Consider the following 24,305-nt stretch of genomic DNA (forward strand, 5'->3'; position numbering starts at 1 on the left):
CATTTAAGAGATGGATTTTGGAACATGTGGGGGATGTGAGAAACAAACGTTATAAACCTGTCTCCGGACATGTGACCTTGAACATAATGGTGATGTCAGAGTTCTGACCTTTTGTGTGCTAGAGACGATCAGGACAGGCATTAGAGGGGGAGATCTTAACACCATTTTGAAACAAAAAGAAGCTAGATGGACATATAGGTTGAACACCATTACCCCTTGTGGTCTTAATGAATATATTGATTTTGCATGCTTTATTTAGATAATTACGCGTTTGGATTGGCCCGTCTGTTGTTATTATTTGTATCTATGGGTGAGGAAGGGTACTATTTATTATTAAAATTTTGCACCTAATATTCATCTTATGAGGGATAGTAACTTCCCTATCATTTTACCTCCCCATCCCCTGTCCGCTAAGCTGATTTGAAGTGACAATGATATATGGCAAAATGCTGTTTTCAATAGTCAAATAATCTTCTTGTAGTAAGAGGGCATAGTGGCTGCCCATCTGTACAATTATATTTATGCGCAATAGTTTCTTTTTTCTGTATTATCAGTAATAGCTGCGATTTCTTTCCTGTATTTGCGTTCCACCATGAGGTCCACCGCCGACTTCCGGTCATGTGACCTCCAGTTTTCGGCGCGCAGGTATTTAGAGCGACGCTGATTGCATGCTGATATGGACAGAGACCAGACTTTCCATCAAGATGGCCACCACTGCACCACCAATGCTCCAGTGCTGACCCAGACTGATCCCTTATCGTAACCTCTCCAGGCTTGGCATCTCATTTGGGATTTAGGGGAGTACAATCATGTCCTCCCCTTTCTGTCATAGCGATGTGTCATGTTGATTGGCCTATCCTGCTGTTATTTCGATTTTATTGAAAGCCATACTTTGATTACCAGTATTTAAATGGTGCGTGGTAGATTTTTTAAAAGGGTCTCAGTAGTAGCAGCACTGTGGACATTTGGTATGTGATACAGATGCATTATATTTGGTCCCAAATATGTGGGAATTGTCTTTCTTTATGGCCATGAGATTTACCATTATCATTTGGGCATTACTACAAGATGATAATCTGATTCACACACATATTATGGCCTCTATTCCGGTATTGTTTGTTTTTTGGAGTCTTTTTGTTATATGTGGTCCCCTGATGAACGCGTTGGGCCAAAGTTTGCATTCCTGGGACATATGGTATGTTCTCCCTTCTTTTCCACTGGTGATCAAAACCTGGACGGCACTGGTTTATTTTGGAGCATATATGTATTATGTGCGATTATTTTTGTTGTAACTTTCTTATTTTCTGATGCATGCATTGACTTATGACATTACTATTGTAGTCATATTAGGCTACTTTCACACTTGCGGCAGAGAGATCCGGCAAGCAGTTCCGTTGCCGGAACTGCCTGCCGGATCAGGCAAAATGTATGCTAACTGATCAGTCTTAAAAATGCCTGATCAGTCTTAAAAATGCCTGATCAGTCGAAAAAAATGCATTGAAATGCCGGATCCGTCGTTCCGGTGTCATCCAGCAAAACTGATCCGGCATTTATTTCTTTCACCTTTTTTTCAGTCTGTGCATGCGCATAACGGAACGACGTATCCGGCATTCCGGTATTCTGAACGCCGGATCCGGCACTAATACATCCCTATGGGAAAAAATGCCGGATCCGGCATTCAGGCAAGTCTTCAGTTTTTTTTGCCGGAGATAAAACCGTAGCATGCTGCGGTTTTCTCTTTTGCCTGATCAGTCAAAACGACTGAACTGAAGACATCCTGATGCAAACTGAATGGATTACTCTCCATTCAGAATGCATGGGGATATACCTAAGGCCTCTTTCACACTTGCGTTGTCCGGATCCGGCATGTACTCCACTTGCCGGAATTACACGCCGGATCCGGAAAAACGCAAGTGTACTGAAAGCATTTGAAGACGGATCCGTCTTCAAAATGCTTTCAGTGTTACTATGGCACCCAGGACGCTATTAAAGTCCTGGTTGCCATAGTAGGAGCGGGGAGCGGGGGAGCGGTATACTTACCATCCGTGCGGCTCCCGGGGCGCTCCAGAATGACGTCAGAGCGCCCCATGCGCATGGATGACGTGCCATGCGATCACGTCATCCATGCGCCTGGGGCGCCCTGACGTCACTCTGGAGCACCCCAGGAGCCGCACGGACGGTAAGTATCCTGCTCCCCCGCTCCCCGCTACACTTTACCATGGCTGCCAGGACTTTAGCGTCCCGGCAGCCATGGTAACCACTCTAAAAAAGCTAAACGTCGGATCCGGCAATGCGCCAAAACGACGTTTAGCTTAAGGCCGGATCTGGATCAATGCCTTTCAATGGGCATTCATTCCGGATCCGGCCTTGCGGCAAGTCTTCAGTTTTTTTGGCCGGAGCAAAAAGCGCAGCATGCTGCGCTATTTTCTCCGGCCAAAAAAAACGTTCCGTTCCGGAACTGAAGACATCCTGATGCATCCTGAACGGATTTCTCTCCATTCAGAATGCATTAGGATAAAACTGATCAGGATTCTTCCGGCATAGAGCCCCAAAAACGGAACTCTATGCCGGAACAAAAGAACGCAGGTGTGAAAGAGCCCTTAGGTCTCTTCTCGGGTGGCGGTATCTATCCCTTGTCAGGGACATATAGGGCCTATCAGGAGGCGGCCTTCCGTTTTGCTAGGCAGGGCCTATAGCTTCATAGGGCAAGTGTGGGGATGAGTCAATTCTCCTTTCCTTGCCCTGCCCAGCCTCTTTGTTAATTGCTTTTTAAGGGCACAAATTGGGTGATTTTTAATGATCGTCAGGAAAGGTTGCGTTTTACACTGGTGAAGGTACTGTGATTACAGGATGCAGAGAACAAGGGAAGGAAATCACAGACATATAACACAAGCACTTGGGGCAGAACTTATCAGTGTTTAAGGTCCTGAATGTAAGTTAGAAAAAAAAAAATATTATGGGATCAGGAAAACCTTTCAAGGTCTAACTTTCTTAATACGTCTTTATGGCAGTGGTTGCCCCCTTTTTTTTTATAGAGGGCTTTACATCCCCTGCATAGCCTTAGGGTGCATCTACATGTACCAGAAAAGTTGGAGATTTTCCATAAGGATTTGTGCATGGAAATTCTATAGTGGATTACAGTATTACTGACGTGGATCAGATTGTTTTCTGCATGTAGTAGGAAATCACTGTGCAGAAATTGATCTATGGTGCAAAGTTTTAAATCTGAAAGGTGTCAATTTCTGTCACAAACTGACTGCAGATTTGTTGTGGATGTTCCCCATGGGGTTCAATAGGGAAGTCACAATCTGCAACAAAACCCAACAATTGTGGATTTTGCTCTGAATTATCCACAGATCTGCAGCAAAATCTGAACATACAGATTTCAAAAATATTGATAGGTGACTGTGAATGTAACCTGTGAGTTAAATGATAAAGTTCTATCTGCCTGCAGCAGCCACTAGGGGGAGCTTAGAAACTCACTGCATACTATTTTACCATAGTCTTTATGCAGTAAGCTCCTAAGCTTGCCATAGCATTGTGAATGTATTCAGATTAAAGAAGCACTCCAGGATTTTTTGCCTATATAGTGCAGGATATGCCACTATTAAAGCAAAATATAGAGGCTCTAGTGTATTTCTTGTGTATACCTTATATGTGAGGTGTAATTTGTAGGTTGCCTGCCATCTTGATTCCTTCACCCCCTGTGATACAGTATGTTTTTCCTAATGCCTGGCTTTGCCCATAGGAGTCTCACCACGCTGCACTGCTCTGAGTCCTGTGTAAGGGCAGCCATGACAGATCAGTGACATAAAGTGCTGTCATGTGATATAGAATCAAAGGAAAGGAGCGTGGGGTTGATGGGATTTGTTTTTATTATTTGTATAATTTTATACAAGATTTAAGAAAACTGGTTTAGTTGTCCATTTCACTGCTCCTTTAAAGAATAAAAGGTGGAATCTGATTGGTTGCTAGAGGAAGCTAAGCCAGTTTTCTTTACAGCAGTTTTGATAAATCTGTTCCCTAAAACAAACAAAAATGTATAAGCACAAAACAGCAGACAACGCCCGTGGGAGCTGGTATATCAACCAAATTGGTTGTCACTGATGTGATATTAGACAGTGGCCCAGATTTACTAATCCTAAACATGGCGTAAACCTAGGCTGCATCAGATTTATCACAGGGAATCAGGTTGGATGATAGCTATGGTACATGGCTAGACACTTTTGCCTAGCTGTCTACCATCTAATGGTCGGCTTATGTCTTATTCACAGTCAGTGTTCGGTCTGTGGAGGCTCCAATCCTGGTTTTGGCTCACAATCACTGATAGAAAACACTGACCAAACACTGACTGTGTGAATAAGGCCTTACTCTGAGACAGAATTTTTCGCAATTTTTGGCCAGAATTGTGGTGCAATTATCGCACAAAATGATGCATCTTAGGTAAGTCCCCAAGCAAGTTAGAAATAAGTACAGAAACCCTAGTAGCATCAAATTGAGCTAAACTGTGCCAATTTGTCCCACTTTTTAGACAGATTTTAGGCACCAGCACATGAGTAAGTCATGGTCATTGCTGTGGCTTATGTATGGTGCAAGCATCCTAAAATGGTGCCTATACGTTAACGCAGTATAAATCCAGTCATCAGCAATATATAGCTCTATGTATCCTCTTCTAATAACCACTGTGCAGATATAATGCATATTATTACATTATGTCCTAGGACCGGGAGCCTCCAGTAATCCTTGCAAAGACACATACTGTGGACCTTTCCCAGAATCTGAACCAGAAGTGGCTGCAGTGGCTAACTTTATCAGACAGCACAAAGATACCATTAAAGGCTACATAACAATGCATTCTTACTCCCAGATGGTGCTTTTTCCGTATTCATATACGACAGAGAAATCAAAAGATCATGAAGAACTGGTAAGATTCAATCTATATTATTATGGAAAATGTAAGAAAAAAACTAAAACCGATAATGTCATAGACGGAAGTGATCTTGGTTTACAGTGGATGGTGTACATCATAGGTTCTGAACCTGAGACACTTGAATCTAAAGGGGTACAGGCCATGTCTCTAGGGAGTACTCACACACTGCTCAGGTAGTGCTTTTAACAATCTGTGTAGTGTATGACTGGCTGATAGAGTACTTGGCATAGGGCCTGTCACCTCTTCTGACATATTTTAGGAAATAATTGTATTCCACATGCAATAACAAATTTGCATCATCTTTTATTATAACTCTATGTTGTGCCAGTGTTGAAGTTGATTTAATTACAGCATTTAAGATACACTCTAGTGCTTCAAATCAGGGTACCCCAAGGAGTTAATATTAGTGTTGATCGAGCACCAAAATGCTCGGGTGCTCGAGTAAAACACCTCTGGATGTTCGTGTGCTCTACCTATTTTGGTTGAGGGTCTGCAAACATTAGGGGTGAGGGCCTGCTGCTGATCTGACCATGGAAAAAAGTATGGGCAAGGGCCTGATGCTGAGCTGACCATTGAAAAAATGATGGTTGAGGGTCTTGTTAATATGATAGAGGAGGACGAGAAAAGGAAGATTGAACCATATACCCTTTTTTGTGGTGGAAGGGGTGCCTGGGAATACAGTGTATTCAATACACCATAAAAGCCACATTTAAAGTGCCTTTATGTTCAGCCGCTTTCCTCTGGTGGAGTAGAGAAGTCAGGGGCAATCCAGGCCTTGTTCATTTTGATAAGAGTCAACCGGTCAGCATTTTCAGTTGACAGGCGGATGCGCTTATCAGTTATTATGCCCCCAGCAGCACTAAATACCCCCCCTGACAAAATGCTGGCGGCAGGGCAGGCTAGCGCCTCCAAGGCGTAGAGCGGCAGTTAGTGCCACGTGTCCAGCTTGGACACTCAATAGTTGTAAGGCACAGAGGGATCATTGAGGACACAGACACGGTCTGCTACGTACTCCTTCACCATCTTCCAAATTTTTTGTCTCCTTGTGAAAGTAGGCCGCGCATCAAGGTGAGGGTGCTGGCAGGGTGTCATGAAACTGTCCCAGGCCTTGGAGAGTGTTGCCCTGCCTCTGTCGGAACTGCTGTGTGTTCCTCTCATCTCCCCTCCTCGGTTACCCAAGGAACTACATACTCTGCCGCCAGCGTTGTCAGCTGGAAATATTTGGAGCAATTTTTCCACAAGGACTTTCTGGTTTTGCACCATTTTGCTAGTCCTCTCCGCCACAGGAATGAGAGATGAGAAGTTCTCTTTATAGTGGCAGTCGAGAAGGGAGATCAACCAGTAATCGGTGTTGGACAAAATGTGTACAACGCGAGGGTCACAGCACGGGAAAGGCAGCATAACATAAAGTCAGCCATGTGTGCCAGAGTCCCAACAGACAAGACTTCGCTGTCCTCATCAGGAGGATGACTCTCAATGTCCTCATCCTCTTCCTCCTCTTTTGCCCATCCACGCTGAACAGATGGAATAAACCTTCAACCGTCTCCTGCTCCTCCTCCATCTTCTCATCATCATCCAATTCACGCTGAGAAGACAAAATTAGGGTGGTCTGGCTATGACCCAGTGTACTGTCTTCTCCCTTTTCCACCTCTTCCACATGCAAAGCGTCTGCCTTCATTGTGGGATGGTTACGCTGATAATAACGGCATTGCCGCTCACCATCTGTGTTGATTCCTCAATGTTACGTAACACCTCACAGAGGTCAGACATCCATGCCCACTCGTCGCTTGTGAAGAGTGGAAGCTGACTGGAAAGGTGACGACCATGTTGCAGCTGGTATTCCACTACTGCCCTCTGCTGCTCACAAAGCCTGACCAACATGTGGAACGTGGAGTTCCAGCGCATGCTCACGTCGCACAACAGTCAGTGAGCTGGCAATTGCAAATGCTGCTGCAGCGTTACCAGACCAGCGGCAGCTGTAGATGACTTTCGGAAATGGGCACACACGTGCCGCACCTTCAGCAGTAGCTCCGGCAAATTGGGTTTAGGTTTTCAGAAACCGCTGAACCACTAAGTTTAACACATGGGCTAGGAGTGTGTGACCTTACCGAGCTCCAAAGCCGCCACCAAGTTACAGCTCCTGCTCATTTTGGTATGGCACAGGTTGCAAATGACAATTCTTTTATCTACCGCACTTTCCTCAAAAAAGCGCCAGACTGCGGAACACCTACCCCTTGGCAAGGGAGATTGCTGCAAGTGGGTGCTCCGGAGAACAGTTGCAGGCCTGTTTGGTGTGGCCTGCCTTCTCCCTTTAGCCACCTCACTGCATCTTTCAGCCTCTTGCAGTGCTGCGGATCCCTCCCCCTCTGTACTGATGTCCTCGCTTGGCTTGCCACCTTCCCAGGTTGGGTCAGTGATTTCATCGTCCACCACCTCCTCTTCCACTTCCTCACTCTGGTAATGCTCCTGACTTGTTGACCTAACAAGAACCTCACTTATTGACAACTTTGTCTCATTCTAATCATAAACCTCTTGAGACACTAATTGCGGTTGACTTATTGGCAACTGTGTCTCATCATCATCATCCACCTCGTGAAACACTAATTGCCGTTCCCCACTGTCATCTTTTTCTGACTGTGGATGCTCAAGAGTTTGGGAATCAGGGCACAAGATCTCCCCATGTCCCTCTTCAAGCGGCCTTGGCAAGAGGGCCAAATCAAGGAATGGCACTGAAAAGAGCTCCTTGGAATATCTGAGTGTGGGATCACTTGTCTGCCAAGACTCTCCATGGTGGGAGGAAGGAGGATCAGGGTGAGGATTCTGTTGACCAGACTCTTGGCTACTGAGACTGAACTTTGTGGAAGACAGGTGCTTAACCGACTGGAAGCATTATCTGCTGCTATCCAACCGACCAGTGTCCTGCGCCGCCCTGCAAACTGGGACATGAAGCTATGTATCGTGTGTTTCTTGTGCTCTGGCAGCAGGCACAGTTTCACCGCGCACACGGCCAGGCCTCTGCATGCACCATCAGCAGCACGGCCACATCCCCGTCCCTTACCGCTCGCCTTCCACATATTAAATGGTATATATACTTGCAAGTATGTCACACGTACAGTAGCCCAGGTTTTGTAAGTGTATGCGCAAATAAATTAGACTAAATGTCACTGATATTTAGGATGGGCAAACGTTATATAGGAGATGTAGCACAGGTAATGTCGCTGCCACCAGCAGCGAAAAAATTACAGTGAATGTCACTGATATTTAGGATACGCTAACGTTATACTGGAGATGTAGCGCAGATACTGTCACGGCGGTAATGCAGCATCCAAACAATAGCACGCATTTTAGCGCCGGTTGCGCTAAAAATATATTTTGCTGCCAGATACAACAATAGTCCTTTGAAGGGACTTCTGGGTCTCTAACACCAACCCTGCCTAACCAAAAAATAAAATTCAATTGAATTAATTCCCTACACTATCTGTCCCTTCTACAGCACAGCTATCCCTGACTAACACTGAGCCGAACCACGTGTCATCGGGTGCTTTATAGCACCCAGTGACACGATCCGGGCAGCCAATCACTGTAATGCCAGTAACCAACATGGCTACTGGCTACATTAGAGTGAAGGGCAGTACTTACCTGCACATTTATTGGCTACATAGCAGCCAACAAACGTGCGGGGAGGAGACTCGAGCATCGTGCTTGAGCACATGCGGTATTCAGCTTGATCGACAATAGTTATATCCACGTACGGCAGAGAGACTAGACGCTGACGCAAGCTGGTCAAATACAATCTCTTTTTTATTACAATGAGTAAAGCCGTTTTACATCTTCGGGGGGAGGGGGGTCCCCCTTTAAAGATCTTGCCATTATTTCATTGGCTAAGAAGGAAAAAGAGATAAGAAATTAGATAACACATGGAGTCTGCGCAGTGTGCACTTACAAACTTTGGTATGTGAGCTAAATATAAGCATCTGTGCATCGGCACCATATTATAATGGAGTCTTACTAACATTAATACTGCTTACATCATATATGACACTTTAAGGAGGTGCTTTTTTATAGGCACTGTGAAACAATGAGAGGTTTGGTCTGGGAAAACAGGTGTTTTCCTCCCAGCATGTGCTGCTGGGCTGATTTACAGCCAGGTGAGGTCAAATACTGGACCGGATTTTAAATGCCGTTCCGATCCTTAAATAGGCAGCTGGGCTCAGAAGCCATGTCTCTGTGTTGGGTTCTGGGAGCCTTGTGTCCGGATGAAGGCTTGCTACCTGCTTGGCGTAAAAACAGGTTGGTGCTGCTATAAGCAAGGACTCTTTGAGGCAGAATTGCTGCATAGTGCGAATTACCACCAACACAGCAAGGTGAGGATGAGGACCCAGTATTATGACTTACTCCACCTCTTGCAAAAGTTGCTACAGCCTGATGTTCTGACTCCCCCGGCTATGCTGGATAGACTATTAGCCGATATGTTCTGGAGGGCTTTTCCATACCCTCTTCAGCACTGGAACGGTCAGGTGTCTCATGGCAATGCTCTTGAGATGGTGAACCTGGTGGAACGCTATGAAGCTACTAGGAATCTAAAGGAGCGTTCTGTCGGGAGGGGGGTCGGCAAACCCCAGAAATCTCCACCCCAGGCCCGGAGATTTGAGCCGATAAAACCCGCCCGGGATGTACCCACGGCAGACCTGACTCCGATATTCTGCTGGCGGTGTCAGGAGCCTGGCATGTAAGGGCTGACTGTCTCTATCGGATTGAGCCCATGGACACTAACTATGGCTACCATCAGTCGCTATATGCCAGGAGGCTGTGTACAACAGGTACCCCAGAGTCTCTAGATCATTTGTGCCAGGTGGAAGTGGGAGACACTCTGGCGGAGGCTCTGCTGGACTCAGGGAGTCTGGTGACCCTAGTAAGGGCTACCCTGGTGCAGGCAGGCCAGAATTGCTGCATGGTGTGAATTACCACCAACACCCCAAGGTGACTTTTAGTTTGAATATGACTGCTTGGGGAAGTCAGATGATCTTTCCCTAATTCACGCTGATGTCATATGGGGGAGACTGGAGGTCATCAGTGCTTCTGATTTTCCTGGATCGAAGTCTTCATACAACTCTCCCATCATCATCTCTGGTACGGCCTCGTCAACTACCTTGCTGAACAATTTCTTTACACAGGGAATAATACGATGGTGATATAAATTCTCTAGCCCTTCTGCCCATTCACTATTGTGAACATAAGAACTATTAATCCTGAGAATCTTTGGGCAATACTATCAATGGATCATTGGGCTAGAAGTATCGGACTGTAACAACTTTGTTCTTCCTTTTGCACAACTTCTTCACGGCCCAGAAACCTATTTTTACTATCTCATTTAAAATCCATATTTACGGCATACATATTAGGACATCGTCAGACATCATCCACAACTCCATCCTCCGTCAGGCAAAACTCCATCAGCCCTCAGACATCAGACAAAACTCCATCCTCCGTCAGGCAAAACTCCATCAGACCTCAGACATCAGACAAAACTCCGTCCTCCGTCACCCAAAACTCCATCAGACCTCAGACATCAGACAAAACTCCGTCCTCCATCAGGCAAAACTCCATCAGACCTCAGACATCAGACAAAACTCCGTCCTCCGTCAGGCAAAACTCCATCAGACCTCAGACATCAGACAAAACTCCGTCCTCCGTCACCCAAAACTCCATCAGACCTCAGACATCAGACAAAACTCCGTCCTCCATCAGGCAAAAACTCCATCAGACATCAGACAAAACTCCGTCCTCCGTCAGGCAAAACTCCATCAGACCTCAGACATCAGAGAAAACTCCGTCCTCCGTCAGGCAAAACTCCATCAGACCTCAGACATCAGACAAAACTCCGTCCTCCGTCAGGCAAAACTCCATCAGACCTCAGACATCAGACAAAACTCCGTCCTCCATCAGGCATCAGCCAAAACTCCGTCCTCCCTAACTCAAAATACGCCCTACTACACACACTCTTCACCTGACGGAGCTGCTAGCTGCTGGAGAGGCAAAGGACCTGTGATGACGTCATGACCATGTGACGAGTCACGTGTGTGGGAGGGGTCAGATGTGCACAGCAGCTGGTAGAGTGTACAGAACAGTAGCCATCAAATAGAGCTCTGTACTAGAGATGTGTGTGTAACCTGCATGTAGCAGTGCTGTGTACTGTGTTACAGAGATGTGTGTGTAACCTGCATGTAGCAGAGCTGTGTACTGTGTTTTAGAGTTGTATGTGTAACCTGCAGGTAGCAGATCTGTATGTGTAACCTGCAGGTAGCAGAGCTGTGTACTGTGTTAGAGATGTATGTGTAACCTGCAGGTAGCAGAGCTGTGTACTGTGTTACAGAGATGTATGTGTAACCTGCATGTAGCAGAGCTGTGTACTGTGTTACAGAGATGTATGTGTAACCTGCAGGTAGCAGATCTGTATGTGTAACCTGCAGGTAGCAGAGCTGTGTACTGTGTTAGAGATGTATGTGTAACCTGCAGGTAGCAGAGCTGTGTACTGTGTTACAGAGATGTATGTGTAACCTGCATGTAGCAGAGCTGTGTACTGTGTTACAGAGATGTATGTGTAACCTGCATGTAGCAGAGCTGTGTACTGTGTTACAGAGATGTATGTGTAACCTGCAGGTAGCAGATCTGTATGTGTAACCTGCAGGTAGCAGAGCTGTGTACTGTGTTACAGAGATGTATGTGTAACCTGCAGGTAGCAGATCCGTATGTGTAACCTGCATGTAGCAGAGCTGTGTACTGTGTTACAAAGATGTATGTGTAACCTGCAGGTAGCAGATCTGTATGTGTAACCTGCAGGTAGCAGAGCTGTGTACTGTGTTACAGAGATGTATGTGTAACCTGCAGGTAGCAGAGCTGTGTACTGTGTAGCAGATCTGTATGTGTAACCTGCAGGTAGCAGAGCTGTGTACTGTGTAGCAGATCTGTATGTGTAACCTGCAGGTAGCAGAGCTGTGTACTGTGTAGTAGATCTGTATGTGTAACCTGCATGTAGCAGAGCTGTGTACTGTGTTACAGAGATGTATGTGTAACCTGCAGGTAGCAGATCTGTATGTGTAACCTGCATGTAGCAGAGCTGTGTACTGTGTTACAGAGATGTATGTGTAACCTGCAGGTAGCAGATCTGTATGTGTAACCTGCAGGTAGCAGAGCTGTGTACTGTGTTACAGAGATGTATGTGTAACCTGCAGGTAGCAGAGCTGTGTACTGTGTAGCAGATCTGTATGTGTAACCTGCAGGTAGCAGAGCTGTGTACTGTGTAGCAGATCTGTATGTGTAACCTGCAGGTAGCAGAGCTGTGTACTGTGTAGTAGATCTGTATGTGTAACCTGCATGTAGCAGAGCTGTGTACTGTGTTACAGAGATGTATGTGTAACCTGCAGGTAGCAGATCTGTATGTGTAACCTGCATGTAGCAGAGCTGTGTACTGTGTTACAGAGATGTATGTGTAACCTGCAGGTAGCAGATCTGTATGTGTAACCTGCAGGTAGCAGAGCTGTGTACTGTGTTACAGAGATGTATGTGTAACCTGCAGGTAGCAGAGCTGTGTACTGTGTAGCAGATCTGTATGTGTAACCTGCAGGTAGCAGAGCTGTGTACTGTGTAGCAGATCTGTATGTGTAACCTGCAGGTAGCAGAGCTGTGTACTGTGTAGTAGATCTGTATGTGTAACCTGCATGTAGCAGAGCTGTGTACTGTGTTACAGAGATGTATGTGTAACCTGCAGGTAGCAGATCTGTATGTGTAACCTGCATGTAGCAGAGCTGTGTACTGTGTTACAGAGATGTATGTGTAACCTGCAGGTAGCAGATCTGTATGTGTAACCTGCAGGTAGCAGAGCTGTGTACTGTGTTACAGAGATGTATGTGTAACCTGCAGGTAGCAGAGCTGTGTACTGTGTTACAGAGATGTATGTGTAACCTGCATGTAGCAGAGCTGTGTACTGTGTTACAGAGATGTATGTGTAACCTGCATGTAGCAGAGCTGTGTACTGTGTTACAGAGATGTATGTGTAACCTGCAGGTAGCAGAGCTGTGTACTGTGTAGCAGAACTGTATGTGTAACCTGCAGGTAGCAGAGCTGTGTACTGTTTAGCAGATCTGTATGTGTAACCTGCAGGTAGCAGAGCGGTGTACTGTGTAGTAGATCTGTATGTGTAACCTGCATGTAGCAGAGCTGTGTACTGTGTTACAGAGATGTATGTGTAACCTGCAGGTAGCAGAGCTGTGTACTGTGTAGCAGATCTGTATGTGTAACCTGCATGTAGCAGAGCTGTGTACTGTGTAGCAGAGCTGTATGTGTAACCTGCATGTAGCACAGCTGTGTACTGTGTGCCAGTGCTGTATGTGTAACCTGCATGTAGCAGTGCTGTGTACTGTGTAGCAGAGCTGTATGTGTAACCTGCATGTAGCAGAGCTGTGTACTGTGTAGCAGAGCTGTATGTGTAACCTGCATGTAGCAGTGCTGTGTACTGTGTAGCAGAGCTGTATTTGTAACCTGAATGTAGCAGAGCTGTGTACTGTGTAGCAGAGCTGTATGTGTAATCTGCATGTATCAGAGCTGTGTGCTGTGTAGCGGAGCTGTATGTGTAACCTGCATGTAGCAGGCTGTGTACTGTGTTACAGGGATGTATGTGCAACCTGCATGTAGCAGTGCTGTGTACTGTGTTACAGAGATGTGTGTGTAACCGCATGTAGCAGAGCTTTTTACTGTGTAACAGAGATGTGTGTGTAACCTGGGAACTATAAAAAAGTGTAAAAAAAAACATAAAAATTCAGATCACCCCCCTTTTCCCAAAATGAAAATAAAAGAACTAAAAAAATACACATCATGGGTGTCGCAATGTGTAAAAACACCCATTGTATAAAAATATATTCCCCATACGGCAAACGGCAAAACAGAAGAAAAAAAAGAGTCCAAATGTCCGATTCGCCGTTTTTGGTCACTTCATTTGCTACAAAAATGTAAATAAAAAGTAATCAAAAAGTCTTAAACACCCCAGAATGGTATCAGTGAAAAGTTCAGATTGCCCCGCAAAAAATGAGCCCCCATCCAGCTCCGTACACATAATTACAAAAAAGTTATAGAGCTCAAAATATGACGACAAAAAAAAAAGTCACTCCGAGTTACTCAGAATTGGTAACCCTAATTAATAAATACATGCAACATGAATGCATATATGCCGCTTCACACAGATCACAAGTGTTAGGCCTCTTGGACATGAACGTTGTTGGTCCATTCCGTGCATTGGGGACAGCAATTTGCAGTCCCCAATGCACGGGCAACGTGCGTGCATCGGCCGGGACAGATCCAGACCTATTCAACTTGAATGGGTCCGTGAATATGTTCTACTTTTTTGCTGTGCGGAGGCACGGCCAGAAACACCACGGAACCAGCACTCTGTAGTGCTTCTGTGGGGATCCGATCCGTGTTTCTGTTCCGTTCAAGTGAATGGGTCGACATCACGGATGCGGGATGCACACGGCTGGTGCCCTGTGTATTGCGGAACCGCCGTATGTGGTCCACAATTCGACCACAGGCACACAGCGACCATGTGCAAGAGGCCTTACAAAGATGGGATTTAAGGTGCACATCCTCTTGTGCTTCCCATATTCCACAGATTTATATCACACAGCTACTTACAGTTGTGCTGATAAGTTTACATACCCTTGCAGAATTTATGATTTCTTAAAGGGGTATTCTCATCTTCCCTTTTTCATACTTACCTTCCTTGAGCGTGATGTTCACTTCCTGTATTCTTCTCCCGCGCAATGTCCTGAACGCGCACAGCGCCGCGCATGTGCCATGGTGACTTATTCCTGGCCTGTATAGTACAGAGTCGGCGTGCGCATTCGCAGCTCTGTACTATACTGGCCAGGAAGAAGTCATCATGGCGCATGTGCAGCGGCATGCGCGTTCAGGACATTGCGCGGCCCAGCCGGGAGAGAATTTTCCGTCTTCTGCGCAAGCGTGGCCCGGCTGGATTCGACAGGAGAGGTGGCCGTGACCAGGGGAGACCAAAGACAACATCAGGTAAGAGGGGACTTATTTTCTAAAAAAGGATGGGAATTGGGTAATAAAATGTATTTAGAAAAATTATCACTGTCAAATCATTACCAGATTTACCAGTGATCATTAAGATGAGAATACCCCTTTAACCATTGTTTAGAGAATATGATTGATAACACGGACACTTCTCTCTCGCTCGTGGTTAGTTGTCGGCTGAAGCCATTTATGTCAAACAACGGTGTTTACTCTTTATAAATCATAATCACAACACAAACTCCCCAAATGACCCTGATCAGAAGTTTACACGCCCCAGTTATTAATAACATGTATTGCCCCCTTTAACATCAATGACAGCTTGAAGTCTTTTGTAGTAGTTGTGGATGAGGCTCTTTATTTTCTCAGATGGTAAAACTGCCCATTCTTCCTGTTGAAAAAAAAAGCAATTCCACCACAGTTTTACGTGATTTTTATTTACGACATTCGATGTGCGATAAAACTGACTGATTACTTTTATTCTACAGGTCAGATGGAATCCGGCAATACCTTATATGTATAGTTTTTCTTGCGTTTTAATAGTGATAAAAAAAAAAATATATATCCGATTTTTTTTGTCGCCATATTTTGAGCCCCATAACCTTTTTGTAATTATGTGTACAGAGCTGGATGGTGGCTCATTTTTTGCGGGGCAATCTAAACTTTTTACTGATAGCATTCTGGAGTGTTTAAGACTTTTTGATCACTTTTTATTTACATTTTTGTAGCAAATGAAGTGACCAAAAACGGCGAATCGGACATTTGGACTCTTTTTTTTTTTCTGTTTTGCTGTTTGCCGTATAGGGAATATATTTTTATACAATGGGCGTTTTTACACATTGCGACACCCATGATGTGTCTTTTATTTTAATTTTGGGAAAAGGGGGGTGATCTGAATATTTATGGGTTTTTTTTACACTTTTTTATAGTTCCCAGGTTACACACACATCTCTGTAACACAGTACACAGCTCTGCTACATGCGGTTAGACAAACTGCTCTATATACACAATACACAGCTCTGCTACATGCAGGTTGCACATACATCCCTGTAGCACAGTACACAGCTCTGCTACATGCAGGTTACACATACAGCACCGCTACACAGCACACAGCTCTGCTACATGCAGATTACACATACAGCTCTGCTACACAGTACACAGCTCTGCTACATTCAGGTTACACATACAGCTCTGCTACACAGTACACAGCACTGCTACATGCAGGTTACACACACATCTCTGTAACACAGTACACAGCTCTGCTACATGCGGTTAGACAAACTGCTCTATATACACAGTACACAGCTCTGCTACATGCAGGTTGCACATACATCCCTGTAACACAGTACACAGCCTGCTACATGCAGGTTACACATACATCTCTGTAACACAGTACACAGCTCTGCTACATGCAGGTTACACATACATCTCTGTAACACAGTACACAGCTCTGCTACATGCAGGTTACACATACAGCTCTGCTACACAGTACACAGCACTTCTACATGCAGGTTACACACACATCTCTGTAACACAGTACACAGCTCTGCTACATGCTGTTACACACACTGCTCTATATACACAGTACACAGCTCTGCTACATGCAGGCTACACACACATCTCTGTAACACAGTACACATCTCTGCTACACAGTACACAACACTGCTACCTGCAGGTTGCACATACATCCCTGTAACACAGTACACAGCTCTGCTACATGCAGGTTACACATACAGCTCTGCTACACAGTACACAGCACTGCTACATGCAGGTTACACATACAGCTCTGCTACACAGTTCACAGCTCTGCTACATGCAGGTTACACATACAGCTCTGCTACACAGTACACAGCTCTGCTACATGCAGGTTACACATACAGATCTGCTACACAGTACACAGCTCTGCTACCTGCAGGTTACACGTACATCTCTGTAACACAGTACACAGCTCTGCTACATGCAGGTTACACATACATCTCTGTAACACAGTACACAGCTCTGCTACCTGCAGGTTACACATACAGATCTGCTACCTGCAGTTTACACATACATCTCTGTAACACAGTACACAGCTCTGCTACCTGCAGGTTACACATACATCTCTGTAACACAGTACACAGCTCTGCTACATGCAGGTTACACATACATCTCTGTAACACAGTACACAGCCTGCAACATGCAGGTTACACACACATCTCTAGTACAGAGCTCTATTTGATGGCTACTGTTCTGTACACTCTACCAGCTGCTGTGCACATCTGACCCCTCCCACACACGTGACTCGTCACATGGTCATGACGTCATCACAGGTCCTTTGCCTCTCCAGCAGCTAGCAGCTCCGTCAGGTGAAGAGTGTGTGTAGTAGGGCGTATTTTGAGTTAGGGAGGACGGAGTTTTGTCTGATGTCTGAGGTCTGACGGAGTTTTAGCTGATGTCTGAGGTCTGATGGAGTTTTGCCTGACGGAGGACGGAGTTTTGTCTGATGTCTGAGGTCTGATGGAGTTTTGCCTGATGGAGGACGGAGTTTTGTCTGATGTCTGAGGTCTGATGGAGTTTTGCCTGACGGAGGACGGAGTTTTGTCTGATGTCTGAGGTCTGATGGAGTTTTGGGTGACGGAGGACAGAGTTTTGTCTGATGTCTGAGGTCTGATGGAGTTTTGGGTGATGGAGGACAGAGTTTTGTCTGATGTCTGAGGTCTGATGGAGTTTTGGGGGACGGAGGACGGAATTTTGTCTGATGTCTGAGGTCTGATGGAGTTTTGCCTGACGGAGGACAGAGTTTTGTCTGATGTCTGATGGAGTTTTGCCTGACGGAGGACGGAGTTTTGTCTGATGTCTGAGGTCTGATGGAGTTTTGCCTGACGGAGGACGGAGTTTTGTCTGATGTCTGAGGTCTGATGGAGTTTTGCCTGATGGAGGACGGAGTTTTGTCTGATGTCTGAGGTCTGATGGAGTTTTGGGTGACGGAGGACGGAGTTTTGTCTGATGTCTGAGGTCTGATGGAGTTTTGCCTGATGGAGGACGGAGTTTTGTCTGATGTCTGAGGTCTGATGGAGTTTTGGGTGACGGAGGACGGAGTTTTGTCTGATGTCTGAGGGCTGATGGAGTTTTGTCTGACGGAGGACGGAGTTTTGTCTGATGTCTGATGGAGCTTTGCCTGACGGAGGACGGAGTTTTGTCTGATGTCTGAGGGCTGATGGAGTTTTGCCTGACGGAGGATGGAGTTGTGGATGATGTCTGACGATGTCCTAATATGTATGCCGTACATATTCTTTTGAGTCAGGATCAGCAGTCACACAAGGGGAACAAGAAACATCATCCTTTCAAGTCTACAGACTTAACACTTTCTTGAAATTACTCCAATTATGCTTTCCTTGAGCTTCACTGTGTTTATGATCAGCAACACTCGGAATGGACCATCAAACCAGGGTTTGAGGACTTTTCTGACGTGTCTTTCTACTACTACCCAATCTGCAGACACAAGTGAGTGCCTGGTACGTTATCAAGATCTGGAAGTGAAGCAAAAACTCGAGAATATATTTTAATCAAATGCTTGTGCAAACTGATCACATAAACTGTCAGACAACCATGTTGCATCTGGAGCTGCTGTGCAAAATACAATCCTGTCAAAGGGCCTGACCCAAAAAGGACCTTATAGGAACTAAGGCCTGTCTTACGGTTAGGGGTATACCTTACTGAAAAGAGGGCTACCAGCAGGCACTCTGTTCCTAACTTTTTGAATCTTTAACTTTAGTGTTCCATTCAGTTCCTTTTTCCCTACCCTGCCGCTGCTTTGTGGATGGTACGAAGCATATAAGACCTGTTCTACACCCAAAGCCTTCATCGTCTCCTGCATCACTTCACCTGTGAAGTGAATACCTCTGTTACTTTTAATGGTCTCAGGTACCCCTTACCTGCACACAACTTTAATCTTCTTTGCTTCTTCGGGTATGCTTCTGGCCATCCTGAAAACAAGTCATCACACATCAATACATACTCATACATGCCCACCTTGGGTAGTTGAAGGTAGACTGCAAGCGTTGAATCAGATACAAAGGACAACATGTGTTTCTGGGATACCTTAACCACCTTGCCCACATTGTTCTGGGCACAAATCATACATCCTTGAGTATATCTGGCTGCTACAGTGCTGAACCCTGGGGTGTATCATGCGCTATGTACAGTCGTGGCCAAAAGTTTTGAGAATGACACAAATATTAGTTTTCACAAAGTTTGCTGCTAAACTGCTTTTAGATCTTTGTTTCAGTTGTTTCTGTGATGTAGTGAAATATAATTACACGCACTTCATACGTTTCAAAGGCTTTTATCGACAATTACATGACATTTGTGCAAAAAGTCAGTATTTGCAGTGTTGGCCCTTCTTTTTCAGGACCTCTGCAATTTGACTGGGCATGCTCTCAATCAACTTCTGGGCCAATTCCTGACTGTTAGCAACCCATTCTTTCATAATCACTTCTTGGAGTTTGTCAGAATTAGTGGGTTTTTGTTTGTCTACCCGCCTCTTGAGGATTGACCATAAATTCTCAATGGGATTAAGGTCTGGGGAGTTTCCAGGCCATGGACCCAAAATGTCAACGTTTTGGTCCCCGAGCCACTTAGTTATCACTTTTGCCTTATGGCACGGTGCTCCTTCAACATAATGATCTCCAGCCTTGTGCTCGTCAACATTCTCACCTGAGTTAACAAGACGATTATTGAAATGATCTCAGCAGGTCCTTTAATGACAGCAATGAAATGCAGTGGAAAGGTTTTTTGGGGATTAAGTTAAGAAGGACTATGCAATTCATCTGATCACTCTTCATAACATTCTGGAGTATATGCAAATTGCTATTATAAAAAATTAAGCAGCAACTTTTCCAATATTTATGTAATTCTCAAAACTTTTGGCCACGACTGTACTAAATCACACATAGCAGTTTTTGTCTGGTGCGTCACTCCATGGGTTGCCTGTGCCATCGTGAGGTAGATGGACCTGGGAAGGCAGAGTTTCGCTTGCAACGGTATTAGGCCTTCCTCATTTGTAGTTCCTCCCTTTTTCCATCCACCAGTCTCTTTCCTCCTTCCCCCACATGGTTCTGTAAGGTCTTAAGAACTTCCATGAGACAGGAGGCGTTATTTCAGGGACCTGAACTGTGGCCACTTAAGACAGAGGTCTGCCTAGGCAATTTGGTAGCCTTTTTTGCCGCCTGATCTGCTGTGGCTTTTCCCTGTGGCTTCTCTGAGTCTGTTTTACAGTGACCTTTTGCTGTTATCACCGCCACTCAAGTTAGTGACATAAGGACTTCCATCAGAGACCGTTCTGGCTCTGGGAGCACAGTGCTCCTGGGGAAAAGCCTCTCAGATGCAGTGGTCACAATTCACCACCGCATCTAAGGAGTTACAAGTCTGTAATTGGTTTTAATGCCAATCACAGATTTAAGCCCCGGGTGTCTGCTGTTTTAAACAACAGAAACCACGTGGGCATGGCACCCGCCGCACTAGAGGGGGCGCCATCTTTAAAGACCTGCTGAGGTCAGGAACGGGTTAAAGAGGTGACAATGAGTGACATTTTGAGAAATGCATCACTAATTATGGTAATATTACCTCCAGCAAAACTTCAGAAATACTGTACATCTAACATTGCCCCCATAGTCGTTTTATATCTTATGTGACATTTTTGATACAGGAATACCATGATATGTATATGTAAAGGAAACCATAAATCTACATGTTTGGAACAGGCACGTTCATTATCTTAAGTTATTATGAACCCTGTCTTTGAAACAAGTCTTGTACATTAGGTTTGATTCTGGTTAGTTTTGCCTGTAAACACAGATAACTAAATGTACTTTTGTTAAGTTGCATAAAAAAAAAGTGATTTTTCAATTGCAGTCTCGGCTTGCAAATAAAGTTGCAGATCACATAAAGTCAAAAAACAGAAGCAGATATGTATCAGGACCAGGAGCAGACACTATATGTAAGTGACTCCAATTCCACACAAAACTATTTGCCAGCTGCCTGTAGAGTAATGTGATTTTAGGGACTATGATGGCCTGCAAAATTGATAGGATACATTGCAACCATATTGGTAACTATATATGATGATGATCTCCAATACTGCTAGAAGATTGCTTTGTAAATTATGTCTCTTTCCCAAAAAAGAAAATAAACCTGGGCCTTTGGTGCCACCAGACGTAAGGTGGCTATCCCATAAATCAGTGTTGGACTTTTTAAACACAAAGAAAAAAAACACAATACAACAGCACTCTGCAAACCAAATAAAGTACAATAATGCTATAGTAATAGAAAGTATTCTGATGCGGTGCTAATGCTATGCTTATTTTGTAAATTTGAGATTCCTGGCAAATACATTTTGTAAAGACTCACCAAATGTTTGAACACACACATATAATATAAAGACATAATTTAATTAATAGAGTTTCATAGTTTATTCATAGAAATTCATACAAAACATAATACATAACATCATTACAAATAGCATCAATACACGAGGTACTGTGACAAAAAGTATTCCCCCATCGTCAACCGGGTCACATATTTATAAATTGGAACCAGGTATACAGTACGCTAGATAAACTAATTGACCAAAAATGTTAATATTTGTGTCACCCATACATTTAGTCACCCTGGTTCTATCTCAAAGTATTATATGCCCCAATATAATTCATCTCCATATCCGACAACAAATAAACTGCTAATGCAAAATAGTCCCTAAATAGGGCTCAAAATAATTGGTGTTGGATATGAAAAACATAATAAACAACATAAACCGGTGGCAAGAAAATGACATACAGACTCAGGACCTGGAGGGAACACCAACCCCGACGCTCGTTTCGCCTAGCTTCAGGGAGTGCAGGTTCCACATGCATGCTGGGTCCACTCTGCTTTGGAACCTGCACTCCCTAAATTTTATGGTGGCCGTTATGGCACATAACAGGTAGCATTTAGCGTTAGGTTCCTGTCTTACAGAGATCGCGTTGACGTGTGGCAGACGGGCCCAAATAATTTTGTACAAAATGTATTTGCCAAGAATCTCAAATTTACAAAATAAGTGTAGCATTAGCACCAGAATATTTTCTATTACTATGGCATTATTGTACTTTATTTGGTTTGCAGAGTGCTGTTGCATTGTGTTTATTTCTTTGTGTTTCTAGCCATGGCAGCGCGCACCTGCGCATTGGGATGTGCTGACTGACCCCCATTTTCTTTGATCTTTTAAACAGGCCTTGAGACATAGTTTAGGATTATAGCCAAGCCAGTACCTCATTTGCAGACAGCTGTTGATTTCCCCTCTTCAGCAGTGATGGCCAGTTTGCAGTGTTCGCCAGCGAACACATGCGGGCTGCCATCTTTAGTAAGGTTAGACTCCCCCAGCCGGCGATTCACAGGTAAGCCCTTACCTGTGCCGCGAGCCGGTCTGAAATCAAATGTGCTCACCGGGAGCAGGCAGTTCCGAGAACAGCCCAATAAAGGCCCCTGGCGGCTGTTCTCGGAACTGCCTGCTCCCGGTGAGCGCATTTGATTTCAGACCGGCTCGCGGCACAGGCACAGGTAAGGGCTTACCTGTGCATCGCCGGCTGGGTGAGTCTAACCTTACTAAAGATGGCAGCCCGCAAGTGTTCGCTGGCGAACACTGCGAACTGACCATCACTGCTCTTCAGTACTTTCCACATCTGTATGTCAGTTCGCAAACAATAGAACATGTCCTATTCTCGTCTCCAAATGCAGACTATGGACCCATTGAAATCAATGGATCATCTACACTGATGCAATATAGACATCATCCATATTTTGCGGAATGCCTCTTTAGCTGGGTGAGAGGCCTTTGCTGGGGATCCGGAGGGTACTGTTCCTCCTTGTGGACAGAGCCTAGTAGGAGTGAAGAGTCTTATAGAATATTTCTAGGTTGTGTATGAGGCAGGAGTTGGAACCTAACTTTATAAATTGCATCATGGGATTTAGGGGCACAGCACTCTTTGCCCCCACATTACAGTCCATTTAAAGGGGTTATCCAACAGTATAACACCCCCATTCCTATGGAAGATACTTACCCGATCCCAACACTCGTGTCCCTCCGGATCCCTGTGCGGCATCTCTCCATCGCACGGATCAAAACAAACAAATCACATGGTTGGGTGTGCAGCCAATAGCAGGCTGCACCTTCCCGTCGCCGGATGTTTTGATCCGCGTGACAGGGAGATGCAGCGGTGGCCATTTAGGGATCCAGAGGGATGCGGGTGTCGGGTACCAGGTAAGTATCTTTCATAGAAGGGGCTCGGGCATTGTTGGGGGGCATTTATACTGTTGGATAACCCCACTAAGTAGCCATGTAGTCTGTATGGGGTACTTCATTCTTTCATGTAATCACCTCTCTGGATGAAATGAGATGACGATTGTATCTGTTACATTTTTGCAGATCTGGCTCCAGGAGGATCGGATGATTGGGCCTATGATTTGGGTATTAAGTATTCTTTTACTTTTGAACTTCGTGATAAAGGGACCTACGGATTTCTACTACCTCCTAATTTGATCAAACCAACGTGCAGTGAAGCTCTGACTGGAATCAAAATTATAGCTGCACATATTGTGAAAAATATGTAATAAAATAAAAAAAAACGAATTCTTGTTACTCGACATAACAATGCATACAATAAAGCATAAACCAGTGCATTTTATATCTCTAATGATCACCATCAGTCCTTTGTGTCAATATATCTTACATCTGTAAAGAATAAATCAAGGCAACTGGACGTACTGTAGATTTCTTGAAAACATTTCACTCGTTCTACCAACGAGCCTTCTCAATTCTGAGTGACTGTACAAGAATTCTGGGAATAAATATGTAACTGAATCCACATCTGGTGATTATACCCAGCATGGGGTCAGAGGTCATTATACCCAGCATGGGGTCAGAGGTGTTGATTCCATTATCCTAATTACAGATATACCATGACCTGGATAAATGAGAACCTTCACAGACAATATATTTACTATATTGCTAATAAATCCTTTAATGCAACATAATGTGATTTTGAAACTTGCAAAACCTGAAAAGAGGATGAAAATGATCATATTATTAATTTACATTGCTCCAGCATATTCTGCAGCGCTGTACAAAGATCATCATGACTCATGTCGGTTTAGGGCTCACAATTAGAGTTGAGTGAACACCTGGATGTTCGGGTTCGAGAAGTTCGGCCGAACTTCCCGAAAATGTTCGGGTTCGAGATCCGAACCCGATCCGAACTTCGTCCCGAACCCCATTGAAGTC

General features: G+C 44.7%; 1 protein-coding gene across 1 annotated transcript in view; it reads left to right on the forward strand.

Annotated features, from left to right (window-relative positions):
* CPB2 (carboxypeptidase B2) overlaps positions 1 to 23,784 on the forward strand; it is a 75,796-nt gene extending 52,012 nt beyond the window's left edge. The window contains exons 10-12 of the mRNA XM_044288051.1: positions 4,722 to 4,924; positions 20,906 to 20,990; positions 23,451 to 23,784. Coding sequence (XP_044143986.1) covers positions 4,722 to 4,924; positions 20,906 to 20,990; positions 23,451 to 23,635 — 473 coding nt within the window. The 3' untranslated portion in view covers positions 23,636 to 23,784. The remainder of the gene's footprint in view (positions 1 to 4,721; positions 4,925 to 20,905; positions 20,991 to 23,450) is intronic.
* The last annotated feature ends 521 nt before the right edge of the window (positions 23,785 to 24,305 follow it).

The sequence above is a fragment of the Bufo gargarizans genome, chromosome 3 (assembly GCF_014858855.1).
Source record: "Bufo gargarizans isolate SCDJY-AF-19 chromosome 3, ASM1485885v1, whole genome shotgun sequence".
Lineage (NCBI taxonomy): Eukaryota > Metazoa > Chordata > Amphibia > Anura > Bufonidae > Bufo > Bufo gargarizans.